A 13,537-nucleotide genomic window follows, 5' to 3' on the forward strand; every position below is an offset into this window, starting at 1 on the left:
CTCTTAATGTGTGGCAAAACTTATAAACAAGGTTGTAACTTTCCAGAGGGTGTATGCTAGGACCCTAGCAGGGCCTCCACTGGAGTCTAACTTCACTGCCAATTTCCCCCTCCCCCCACTCCCTGGCCCATTTTTCAATATTATGGAGGCCATAGCGTTTGCTGAACTTCACTAAAAACATGGAGGATAATCTCTGGGGGAAATAATTCTCTGGGTAAAAAAGAGAGGAAAAGATTAAAAGTATTGTGAAGGTATATGTGTTCAAAAGTTAATTTGGCTCTGTTATCAAATTAGAGGACTTCAGGGAACTGAAACTTGGCTTTCAAGATTTGGGGAGGCACATTGCACTAAATAGTTTGCTTATGAGACACACTCACATAAAAAGAAAAACACAGAAGACAAAGGGTCCTTAATTTGGGGGAGGATATATTCCAACTTGGGGGGAAGAGTGAAGGCATTTCAGCTCTGAAGCTCAATCATGACATTTCCAGAGAGTTCTGTAGTCCCCCGCATTTGACAGGACAGGATGTGAGGGCCTGTTCCACCAGGCTGGACTGTCCTGTCCCTCTGCCACACAAACAGCGTACGATATGCAGGCCACTGCAGTGTCAAGTTGGCAAAACTCCTGAGGCTCTCGAGTGTTTATCAACTCAGTAGGTCAAAAGTCTGCAGACACTGGGTGGAGCAGCAGTAAGCCACAAAACTAACTGTTGTCCTCCTGGAAGGGGAAAAGAGGGAGAGAACACTGTGAGTTCAAGATTAAAGTCTCAGGATTCTTTCCATTAGAGGCAGTCATTTTCTTTGTTAAAGCAAAGGATTAGGCATGGCCAAAAAAGTACACAGCAGAAATGTAAATTTCCTTTTAAAACTGAACACTGGAATCAGGTGAGGTATGCGTAAGCTCATTTTAGTGGTTTTCAAATGACCTCATAACCCCCAAGTTAGCAGCTAAGAAAAAAATAAGCTTTTTCCATGTTATGGTCTGAATTCTGCTTATTAGAACCAACAATGCAATAATAGAATTTGAAATATGTTATTAAAAATTGGGTAACAGAAAATATCACCCATTTAGCTGGAGCACTTAATACTGAAGAACTTTAAAAAAAAAAAAAAGGTTTTAAGGACTTTATCTTACCAATGTATTCACCCAGGATTGTTTGGAGAGGTAATTTTAGAATCTTACTAAGAGCATTTGAGGGTCTTCTTCACACATAGCAGAGGAATCCCTTCTCAAACTCTCATCTGGCACCTTTCATCACTGAGTCATGAGCCCTCTGACCCACTCTGGACAGCTCCAGCTATGGGAGGGCCTGCTTTTCTCACCAGGAGAAACTGTTGTTTGCACAAGATCTCCTGTGGTGATCATCTTGTTTCCCCACCCCTTAATCCAGTGTTGGTTTTCTCTGTTGCCCAAACAGGTCATGTCTATAGACCCTATCACCAAAGCTGCCTGATGGCTGGTTTCTGACTGGATTAGGTCAGCGGAGGCAGAGCAGGAGGATGAAGGAGAGAAAAGTTGAATTTTTTTTTTTTTAAAAGTGTAGTTAATTGAAGTGTATTAACATACGTACGAGAAAATTCACCTGCTTTCCATACACAGTTGAATGAGATTTGAAAAATATACAATTATTTAACACCAAAATCAAGAGAGGAAATATTTTTTATTCCCCAAAGTTCCTCATCTTCATTTGCAGCCAATTGCCACACCCCCTCCTCAGCCCACTCCCCACCAAGTCTCTGGCAACCATTCATCATTTTGATTCTCTGTGGGTTTTGACTTCTTTTCCCCTGGGCTCTGACAGTCTTCCAAAAGAAGCTTTGCTACCATTTTCATCTTGATTGTTAAATGCCTTCAAGGCAAGAGCTAGACCTACCTCTTTTGCCTTACATTTCTGGATCAATTATTCTGGATTCCCTTACCAACTAGCTTCCATCTAGGTTTGGCTGATGGGAGGATAAAGCTCCCCTGGGTGGCCCTTCTTGAATGGCTCCAGTAACACTTCAATACTCAGCCAGGTAGTGCCAAATCGGCCTCAGCTTTTGATTCCTGCTTGCAGAGGGCCTCAAAATCATCAAGAGAAGAGAGCTCAGAGCCTCCCCCAGTCTTTTCTGAGCATGTTCACATCCCTATACATGCATGTAGCCATACAGACTCCCAAGGGATATATTAGCGGTTTTTAAAGCCCCTACAGAAACCTTATTTCCCCAATTCCCTTTTCCAGCTTTATGGTTAGTCTATTGTTTCAGCCCCAACAGTTCTTCATGGCCTCAGGCAGCTGTGACATTAAGCAGTTGCCTATAATTTGTTTGACAATTTCTGACAAACACCCTCAGAGAAGAGGCTTTTTGTATTGGTGAGCTCTGACTGAAGTCTAATAAAGATAAGCTAGCAAGCGTGGTCTATCAGTGAACCACAGAAAAGGACAAAGACCATGCTCTGGTGATGGACCTTTGAAGCTCCTCTAGCTTTTCAGCGGAACCAGAATGCTGGTTTTACCTGGGATTGCAAATTCTTGATTTTCAAGGTTCAGAGTACAAGATGGTGCTGTGAAAGCTTACTATATCACAAAGGTCTCTGTTCTGAGATTTAGCCACTTTTCTTGAGTAAATGCACACTAGATTGCTATAAGCCTTTTGTTAATTTCCAGAGATCTGAAAAATTTTGTTGTGGCCATTTTTGCCGGTTTTCTCTTTGCTTTTGTGGAAAGATTGAGTATTTGCACTCCGTCTCTACCTCTCTGACTAGAGCTCCTACCAGACAGCCCTTCTGTTGGCTCTGGTTCTCAGCAGCCTCCAGATTTCCTCATGCGTCAGGCCTAAGGTTAAGGGTGGTAAAGCTTCTACTGTTGTAAGTTTCCAGGGACTTTATCATCCTTGTGGGTGCTCTGAATCCTGCCTCAATTTCTGCAAATTGTCCCTCTCCATTCATTCTCTTCTCCATTCAATTCTCTTCAAAATCTCAGGTAATGTGTGTTTTCTATTCTAGCTAGTTTCCCAACTGATTTAGTAAGTGTTACAAGAAAGGAAACAGTCCATCAAGATGGAATTCTAGAATTGGGTTGATCAGTGCACAAATGGCTTACTGGGAAAAATGGGACACTGCTAACATGCAGTATGGTGTGGCATCATAAGTACTCAAAGCATCACTTAAACAGACTGCCAAGGGAGGGTAAGGCGCTGAGGTCAAGTGACTGTGCAACTTGATTGCTATGGCATCACAGTCAATTCAGAGATTGTGCATGAGCTGGCTTCTTCTGACTGCTTAAGAGATTATTGCTCCTCCACTTCAATCTCCATCCCCACCCCCAATTAAGTGCAGTGACTTGAACTGCTAACTCAAGGCATAGATACAGAATCAACATTTCTGTTGTGGCTCTAAAGGAATTCTTATTCTATGAAGCCATAGGAAGGAAATGTCTGAAGCCTGAACATACAAGTTGCATACCCCTGTATAGAGTCTCATACTAAGGTAAAGATGCTGGCTGGGAAGGGATAGAACCTGGAAACTTGAAATTAAAACCTCTGTACAGACACAAAGCTAAGAACTTTGAAAATTCTAATATCTCTAAGCATTTCTTCACAGCAGAAACAGCCTTTCTTACCTTCCGAGACAATGAGCATTGCCTTGAGTAAAGATATTTCACTGACTTCATGTGAGTGGTCACCTAAAAAAGGAAATGCCTATTCTCCTCAGGACCCACCAGTCACCATCTGTAGGGCCACAAAGGGTGTAAAATCCCAGCACAATCCAGAGAATTAATTGTAAGGCCTGCTACTAAGAGAGAGAACATACATGAAGAAGTTGCAGGATCTTGCCAAATTTTATTAGCAGGTCCTGGAGAGCAAGCATGCAAATGGATTCTAAGTAAATTAGCCAGCAAGACTAAATTTAAGTTTGGATCAGGCCAACAAGAGTGTTCACATATGCCTCAGGATTTAATGTGTTAGCCTGAGCACCTATAATAGCTGATAGAAGTCCTGAGTCAGTAAAGGCCTACAGTCAAGGAGCAGCAATGCTGGAACTCATGCTTCCCACTATGGAAGTAAGAGATCTAAGCTTCAGAGAAACAAGAACTTTGAAGTGGATCTGATGTATATGATGCAACTTGGTCAGCCATTTCCTGAAAACCTTTGGGAGAGCCAAGAAGGCATTTCCTTTGCCAAAACTAAAAGTATGTATTGATGAGGGGGATACAAACTAGAAGCAGCAAACACACTTGATATTTAATATGACACATGCCTATCAGAGGTGAGAGGGAAATCCTCCAAAAGGCCAGGTGTCTGCTGCACTGCTAAAGTTTCAGAAGAATTAAATCTGGAATGGCATTATGAAGAAACAGATACACACGATGGGTGCCTTTGGATTTTCATGGCAAAATGTATTTGGGTGGGGACGTTTGGTTCTGCCAAGATGGAGTAGTCCAGTCCTTCCAGGTCCTTCCTCTTACAATTAAAACACAATAAACTGGCCTAAACACAACAAACATGAATAGGAAGGCTCGGAGAAACAGAAGGAATGTGGACAGCTTATCGACCTTGGGAAGCAACACAGCAGTGGTGAGTTCCCTAGGTTTTCTTACTGCCTTCCATATAGCCAGATAGGATGCTTGGAGAAACCCAGAACCACCAATAGGCACAGGCAAAAACAATGATCTTCAAGAAAAGCCTCTTCCCCCTTGCCAAAGAACCAGGACAGAGACATCTGTAGAGGCAAAGTAAGTAGTTGCTTCATGCTCTATGAGGGAATAGAAAATGATAGCTAAAGGTACAAGGTTTCTTGAAGGGTGAGAAAAATGGACTGTAGTGCTGGCTGTACATATCCATGAATATATAAAAACTGCTGAACTGTATAAACAAGTGAATTGTATGGTATGTGAATCATTTCATTAAAGCTGTTTGAAAAATAAAAGTACTGAAAGAAGAAATAGACAAAGCCATAATTAGAGTGGATACTTCAAAATCCCACTCAGCAACTGACAGAACTACTAGACAGAAAATCAGCAAAAGTACAGAAAAACTAAACAACTCAATTGAACCAAAGAATCTAATTGACATATATAGAACACTTCACTGAACAACAGCAGAATACACTCCCCCGCCCCCCCCCCCCCCCAAAATGTTCATGGGAACATTCACCAGAATAGACTGTATCCTTGGCTCTAAAACATATTTCAACAAATTGGAAAGAATTGAAATGATACAGAGGATGCATGTGGTTTCATCTCTGATAAAGAGCCTAGAAGTTATTACTCTTGGCTGTACAAGAGCTGAAAATCAATAACTTTTCTTCCAGCCACCAGAGAATTAAGGATGTAGGACAAAGAGCAACCTCAAAGTCTAGAGAGACAGGTCAATCTGGAGAGTCACAGCTGAGATTTGCTCACCTGGACAGAAGGTTCTAGAACTGCCAGAGGCTGAGTATAGGCTACCCTGAGAGTCAGACAGTCCTGGGGCTGCAATCTTAGCATTGTCCCACACATTCTTGGGTTTTTACCTACAGAAATGCTATAGGCTGTCATGGTAAAAAAAATATTTTTTTAATTCCCTTGCCGCTCAGTCAGAAAGAGGAAAGAAGTAGTTATTGTGTGACATGCCCAGAGCATTGTCCAGAACAAAGGACTGCTGCTCTCCAGAGGAAAAGAGTTTATCAGAGCTTTATCCCAGCTGGAGAAGGGCATTGTTCCCACTCCAGACCCCTCTAGCCTATCCATATCACCTAAGTGGGGAAAGCAAACTATGAGACAGGAGAGAGACTTGTGAAAGTCACAGCCCAGACACAGGCCCATTAAGACACCGAGATATAATAAAATTTCAGAATGCTTCCCTCCCTCACACATTAGCACCCAAGTAACTGGTTCCTAGCATAACAACAGTGGATTACAGATAAAACAACGAGATGCTAACTCTCTGAGGTGGAGTACATAGGATGGAGCCCAAAGTCAAGCAAGGAGACTAAAACAATGACACTAAAGGGATTTGCATTTGAAGCCTCTGGCACCTACACCTACAGCAAATATGGGACAGAGCCCAACTCCTAGCCTGATTAACATAAAATTTCACACTAAATGACTATTTGCCTCAATTCTTTTTACCTAATACAACATGTCTTGACTTTCAACAACAACAAAAAATTACAGATATGACATGAAGCAAGAAAAAGCACATGTTGAAGAGACTTCAGAACCAGAGCCAGATATGACACAGATGTTGGTATTACCAGACAGAGAATGTTGAAAGGTAGAACAGAAAATCCAAGATCTGTGGGATAATTTCTAAAGGTGCAACATATATATAATTACAATACTAGAAGGAGAAGAAAGAGAGAAAAGAAATTTGAAGTAGTAATGGTGAAGAACTTAACAAAATTAGTAACAGATCCAGTAGCATAACAGCACCAAGCAGAATATCAAAAACAAAACAAAACAACCCCAAAACAACACATAGCCATATCATATTCAAACTAGAAAAAAGAAAAAGGACATTTTCAAAAAAGCAGAGGAGGAAAAAAAAAACCCTTACCTATAGAAGAACAAGTATATGTACTACAGTGGACTTATTAGAAACCATGCAAGCAAGAAAAGAGCAGAGTAAAAGTGCTCAAAGGAAAAAAAAAAATCACTAACTTAGAACTCTATACCCAGTAAAATTATCCTTACCTATAGAAGAACAAGCATATGAACTACAGTGGACTTACTTCATGCAAGCAAGAAAAGAGAATATTTTGTGTGGACAAAGAAAAAAAAATCACTTTGAATTCTATATCCAGTAAAATTATCCTCCAGAAGTAAAGGAGCATAAAGACTTTTCCAGAGCAACTGATAAGAGGAAAATTCACTGCCAGGCAGACTTGCCCTGCAAGAAAGATTGGAAGTTCTTCAGTGAGAAGGAAAATGATATAGGTCAGAAACTCAGATCTAAAAAAACCAGGAAGCCTGCTGGAGAAGGAATAAATAAAAGTAAAGTACTTTATTTTTCAAATTTTCAATTGATCTAAAACATAACTTGTCTAAAGTAATAAGGGTAGCAATGTATAGTATGAGTGCCACAGATGGATTGTGACATGAATGACAGCAATTTCATAAAGGATGATAGGGAGGAATGCAGAATGTTCTGTTACAAGACACCTCTACTACACATTCAGTAATATAGTGTCCTTTGAAGATGGGCTTTAGTGAAAAAATGTATTTTGCAAACTCTAAGGAAACCACTATACATTTTTTAAAAAGGAGTATAATTGTTGGTATGCTAAAAGAGGAGATAAAACGGAATCATGTAAAATACTCAATTAAAACCAGAGTAGGCAGAAAGGAGGGGGCAGGAGAAATGAAGAACAAATATAAAAATAGAAAACAATTATAAACATAGTAGATATTAATCCAGCTAAATCAAATTCACTTTAAATCTGAATTGTTTAAGTATACCAATTAAAAGACAGACTATATTAGTGGATGAAAAAACAAGACCCAGCTATATACTATGTACAAGAAACCCACTTTAAACATATAGATGTGAACAAGTGAAGAGTAAAGGGAGGGGGAAAGATAAAGAATGTTAACATTAATCAAAAGAAAGATGGAATAACAAATCAATTTCAGATGAAGTAGACTTCAGGACAAGGAAAAGTATCAGAAATAAGGAGGGGCATGACATCATGATATGGGTGTTAATTCTCCAAAAAGATAAAACAATGTGAAATGTGTGAACCTAATAACAGAACATCAAAACATTTGGGGCACGAAATGATAGGACTGTAAGAAGAACAGACAAACCCACTATTAGAGCTGTAGATTTCAACACCTCTCTTTAAGTAACTGATAGATCCAGAAAGCAGAAAATCAGAGAAAATATAATTGAACTCAACAACACCATTAATCAAATGGACCTGACATTTATAGATACTCTCTCCAACAACAGAAAAATACACATTCTTCTCAAGCTTGTGTGTAATATTATTCAGCAAGATAGACCACATTCTAGGATATAAAATCGCACCATAAAAAATTTAAAGGAGGAGAAATCATACAAACTTTGTTCTCAGACCACCGCTGGAATTAAACTAGAGATTCATAATAGAAAGACAGATGGAAAATCCCCAAATATTTGAAAATTAAGCAAGTTCTAAATAAAACATGAGTGAAAGAACAGGTCTCCAGAGAAATTTTTTTTTTTTAAAGATTTTATCTATTTATTCATAGAGAAACAGCTAGAGAGAGAGGCAGAGACAGAGGCAGAGGGAGAAGCAGGCACCATGCAGGGAGCCCGACGCGGGACTCGATCCCAGGCCTCCAGGATCACGCCCTGGGCCGCAGGTGGCGCTAACCACCAGGGCTTCCCCAGAGAAATTAAAATATTTTGAACTGAGGGGTGCCTGGGTGGCTCAGTTGGTTAAGCATCTTGACTCAATTTCTGCTCGGGTCATGGGATTAAGCCCCATGTGGAGTCTGATTAAGAGTCTCTCTCTCCTTCTGCCTCTGCCTCTCCCCTACCTTGTGCTCTCTCTCTCTCAAAAAAATAATCTTTAAAAAATATTTTGAAGTGAATGAAAATGAAATACAACTAATCAAAAAATTGTGGTATGCAGCAGAAGCAGTATTAGAAGGAAGCTTGTAGCACATGAAACATATGTATTTGAAAAGAAGAAAGCTCTGAAATCAATAACCTGAGCTTCTATGAAAAAGTCAGAGAATAAAGAATAATTTATGAAGAACAGCCTAAAGTAAGTAAAAAACAAAAAGCATGTTCTCTCTCCATAATGGAATCAAATTAGAAATCCACAACAGAAAGACAACAGGAAAATCTCCAAATATGGAAATAAAAAACAGTTCTTTGACCTTCTCTGACCCATGGGTCAAATGACTACTTTCCCATGGATTAAAGAGGCAGTCTCAAAGGATAAAAAATTTACATAAACTCAATGAAAATGAAAATACAACATATCAAAAATTTTAAGACATAGTAAACTAGTGCTGAGAGAGAAAGTTATAGTATTTAAATGCTTGTTGAAAAGGAAAGGTCTCAAATCAATAATCTGAGCTGCTGTTCCAACCCCCACCCCCCAAAAAGGCAAAGTAAACCCAAAGCAAGCAGAAGGAAGAAATAATAAAGAAATCAATGAAATGAAAAATTTCACTAGGATTAAGGTCAATAAAATTGATACATCTTCAGGAAGACTGGCAGAGATAAACAGAGGGAATACTCTCTTAATATAAGAAATGAAACAGGTGATATCAGTACAGATCCTGAAGCCATTAAAAATATGAGAATAGGGATCCCTGGGTGGCGCAGCGGTTCGGCGCCTGCCTTTGGCCCAGGGCGCGATCCTGGAGACCGGGGATCGAATCCCACATCGGGCTCCCGGTGCATGGAGCCTGCTTCTCCCTCTGCCTGTGTCTCTGCCTCTCTCTCTCTCTCTCTCTCTCTGTGACTATCATAAATTTAAAAAAAAAAATGTTAAAAAAAATACGAGAATATTGTGAACAACTTCATAGTCATAAATTTGTAAACTGAGAATAGATGAATTCCTTGAAACTATAAATTGGCAACACTCAACCAAGATGAAATATCCAGGCTGAATAATCTTATAACTATTAAAGAAACTGACTTTGTAATTAGAAAAAGAAACTTCCAGGCCCAGATGATTTCACTAGAGAATTCTATTAAACATTTAAAGAAGAGTTAAGAGGAATTTTTACACAATCTCCTGCAGAAAAACAGAAGAGGAGGAACACTTCCCAACTCATAAGGCCAGTATTACTTTGACTCTAAAGCCAATGACGGGATGCCTGGGTAGCTCAGTGGTTGAACGTCTGCCTTTGGCTCAGGGCATGATCCTGGAGTCCTGGGATTGAGTCCCACATTGGGCTTCCTGCATGGAGCCTGCTTCTTCCTCTGCCTGTCTCTGCTTCTCTCTGTGTCTCTCATGAATGTATGAATGAATGAATGAGTGAGTGAATGAATAAAATCTTAAAGAAAAAATAAAGCCAATGACTACCAAAAAACTACAGACTATTTCTCTCATGAACATAGAAACAAAAATCCTCAACAAAGTAATCCTTAACTAAATTAATACAGAAATGTAGAAAAAGAACTATACACCAGGATCAAGTGGGAGCTATTCTGGCTATGTAAGGCTGGTTTAATATTTGAAAATCAATTTCATCCACCATATCAAAAGGTGAGTGAAAAAAATGTGTATGATATCAACGGACTCAGAAAAAGCATCTGAGAAAATACAACATCCATTCATGATAAAAAGTCTCAGCAAACTAGGAATAGAGGGGATCTTTCTCAATTTGATAATTAGAATCTACAAAAAACCGACTGCTGGGACACCTGGGTGGCTCAGCAGCTGAGCATCTGCCTTTGGCTCGGGGTGTGATCCCAGAGTCCCAGGATTGAGTCCTACATTGGGCTTCCTAAATGGAGCCTGCTTCTCTCTCTGCCTGTGTCTCTGACTCTCTGTGTGTCTCTCATAAATAAATAAATACAATCTTAAAAAAAAAAAAAACCAACCCAACTGCTAACATCACACTTTACAGTAATGTCTACTATTATCACCTTAAGCAACATAGTACTTGAAGTTTTAACCACCGCAATAAGGCAAGAAAAAAATAAAATGCATACAAAATGGAAAGGGGAGAAGTAAAACAATTTCTACCTTCAGATGGCATGATATGATTGTATACATAGAAAATGCAAAGGATCTACAAAAAATACTCCTATACTCTTAAGCAAGTTCACCAAGGTTGCAGGCATGTTACATCAAAACACAAAAATAAATCACATTTCCACATACTAATAATGAACACATGGAAACTGGAATTTAAAAATATAATATCATTTATAGACACAAAGAAAGTGAAATATTAGGGTATAAATTTAACAAAACACTAAGGGATCTGAATGCTGAAAATCAGCAAATACTGATGAGAGAAATAAGAGTACCTAAATAAATGAAGAGTCACAGTATTCACACACTGGCAGCAAAGATGTTAATTCTCTCCAAGTTGATCTATAGATTGAATGCAGTTATTTTCAAAATCCAGTATAAGGGTCTTGTTTTGAGAAAAAGATAAGCCTATGGAAATTTATATGGAAATCCAAAGGCCCTAGAATAGTTAATACAATCTGGAAAGGTAAGAATAAAGAAATATCCCTTTTTCTGATAGTAAGGCCTAATATATAACTACAGAATCAACATAGTTTGGCATTGACAGAGAGATAGACACAGATCAATGGAACAGAATAGGGAACATCTTTATGGCCTTGGGGTAGGTAAAGATCACTTAGGACACAAAAAGCACTAACTATGAAATTAAAATGGATAAATTTGACCCCATCAAAATTAAAGCCTTCTGCTTTGCAAATTACACTCATAAGAAGATGAAATCACTTTTAAGATTTTCTCAATTCAGGAAACTATATAAATTTTAAGCTATTAGATACTTTGTATTACCTTAATTTAGAAAAAAAAAGTTGGTTGGAACCCTATTTCAGATAATTTGCTACACCAGAATGTATATATTTGTATATATCACAACTGAAATGAAGATCAGATACAAAATGATCTTAAATGATAAGTGGATTTTTTGAGGATCACCTAACTAAACTCTCCCTGTTTTTTCTTAACTATGTTACATAGAAGCAATACATTTCATGGCACTGAATTTTTAAAAATAAAGGTTCTAAGCAAAAGAATCCAACTCTATAAAGATGTGGAATTTTTCTAACTTCCTGAAGCATAATGCCCATTGGCATCATTAAGTTCTTACGATGGAAGAGGGATGAAGAGGGTAGGGTGGGTAACCTGGAGGTGTCATATTTGTGCTACAAAAAAAAAAAAAAATCCCAACTCTATATACTTACTTTTGGGAGATTCATCTAAAAACATATTGTATCGGCCTTAAGAATGAATTTGTGCTGGTTTGATCCTTTAAAATTCCAGAACCGTGGCACCAGAGATGTGATAGGGGAGAAATTCTGAGCTAAGCAATAAACTTTATAGTTAGAAAAAAAAAGATGCTAGTAAATTCTACAAAGAACATCAGATATGACATTTGTTGCTTTAGAATCTTGAACTTATTTATAGACGAGGCAGGAAAAAGAGCATTTTAGCTTAGTTTTAAAATACAGAAATACCACTATTCTTAAAAAAAAAATCACAATGTGGTTGGCACATACTGGAGCCCAAAAAATCATAAGAAATATGGTATTTTCTTTGCAAACGTGTTTCCTGATTAGGAACAAAAAGCATAGCCTTGACTCATACAGAAATTCAAGCCAAAAGAAAAATATTTATTAGACAGAATTGATCGGATGATATCCTAAGCCTGTGCACATATTAAGGGAGAATCATCTCAGGACACATTTACATTTGTTGCACTTCTGTTAACAATGCTTGTTACAAAAAAAACAAAAAACAAAAAACAAAAAAAAACAATGCTTGTTACATATACAAAACTGCTTGTTACATTTATGTTAACAGTGACTGTCTCTCATGGGAAGAACCTATGTGCAGAATAAGGGGCTTACATACTACATACTGGTATCTATATTTGATCGGTCCATGCCCTAGATTGTTAGGGGTAAAATATGTATGGGGAAAGATGGATCAGCTGGTTTGGTCACAGCTGAATCCCCAATACCTAGTACTGAGTTTGGCACATAGCAGATGGTCAGTACGTTAACTGTTGAGTGATACAAGGATAAAACAGTTACGAACAATTTACTTAGGTGAAGAACATTTTACCTATGCAAACTTACATAAGTCACCTTAAGAGTGTGCCAATGAATACACTGCTGCTGGAAGAAAAAAAATCCCAAACACAAGTAAGCAAATAATGTCAGTATTACTGATGTTAATTGTTTCACAGAAGAAAGTAATGGTCATAAAAAGCAAGGGTATAGAAATGAGAAACATCTTATTAAGTGATCTGACCAGATAAGAATCAGAAGAGATTATTTACAGATAAAATCCTTATCCCTAAGATAAAGAAGGGAGGTGGGATCCCTGGGTGGCGCAGCGGTTTGGCGCCTGCCTTTGGCCCAGGGCGCGATACTGGAGACCTGGGATCGAATCCCACGTCAGGCTCCTGGTGCATGGAGCCTGCTTCTCCCTCTGCCTGTGTCTCTGCCTGTATGACTATCATAAATTAAAAAAAAAAATAAAAAAAAAAAAAGAAGGGAGGAGTACTAAGTTGTTCTGAAAGATGTTGTTGGGAAGCCTTAAGTCAAAGAATTCTGCATGCCTCTAGCAAACAGACCTCTGTCCTAAGGCAGTCACCCAGACATCTGGCTGTGTCATGGAATCACTCTGGCCTCAAAGACCTGAGTGATTTCCTGAAGAAAGCCAAACTCTAACTCTGAGCTCAAAAGCAGCTGAGAAGCCATAGTGTCATTACCTACATGATTGTGAGGCACATTCACTGCATATCTGCTGACTGGACAGATTAATAAACGAGTGGATGAGTTATTCTGAGCTCTTTGGAAGGAACTCCAATGGCATTTTTTAACAGGAATAGGAAAAAAAGTTCTAAAA

At 38.6% G+C, this 13,537-nt stretch overlaps 1 protein-coding gene across 6 annotated transcripts in view; it reads right to left on the reverse strand.

Moving 5' to 3' along the window:
* Positions 1-409: 409 nt before the first annotated feature.
* The window catches only part of LRRC28 (leucine rich repeat containing 28), a 164,322-nt gene continuing 151,194 nt past the window's right edge, over positions 410-13,537 (reverse strand). For all 6 annotated transcript variants that reach the window (XM_041752717.1, XM_041752716.1, XM_041752712.1 and 3 more), the window contains one exon: positions 410-718. In XM_041752717.1, coding sequence (XP_041608651.1) covers positions 646-718 — 73 coding nt within the window. In that variant the 3' untranslated portion in view covers positions 410-645. The remainder of the gene's footprint in view (positions 719-13,537) is intronic.

The sequence above is a fragment of the Vulpes lagopus genome, chromosome 4, assembly GCF_018345385.1.
Source record: "Vulpes lagopus strain Blue_001 chromosome 4, ASM1834538v1, whole genome shotgun sequence".
In the NCBI taxonomy this organism is placed as follows: domain Eukaryota; kingdom Metazoa; phylum Chordata; class Mammalia; order Carnivora; family Canidae; genus Vulpes; species Vulpes lagopus.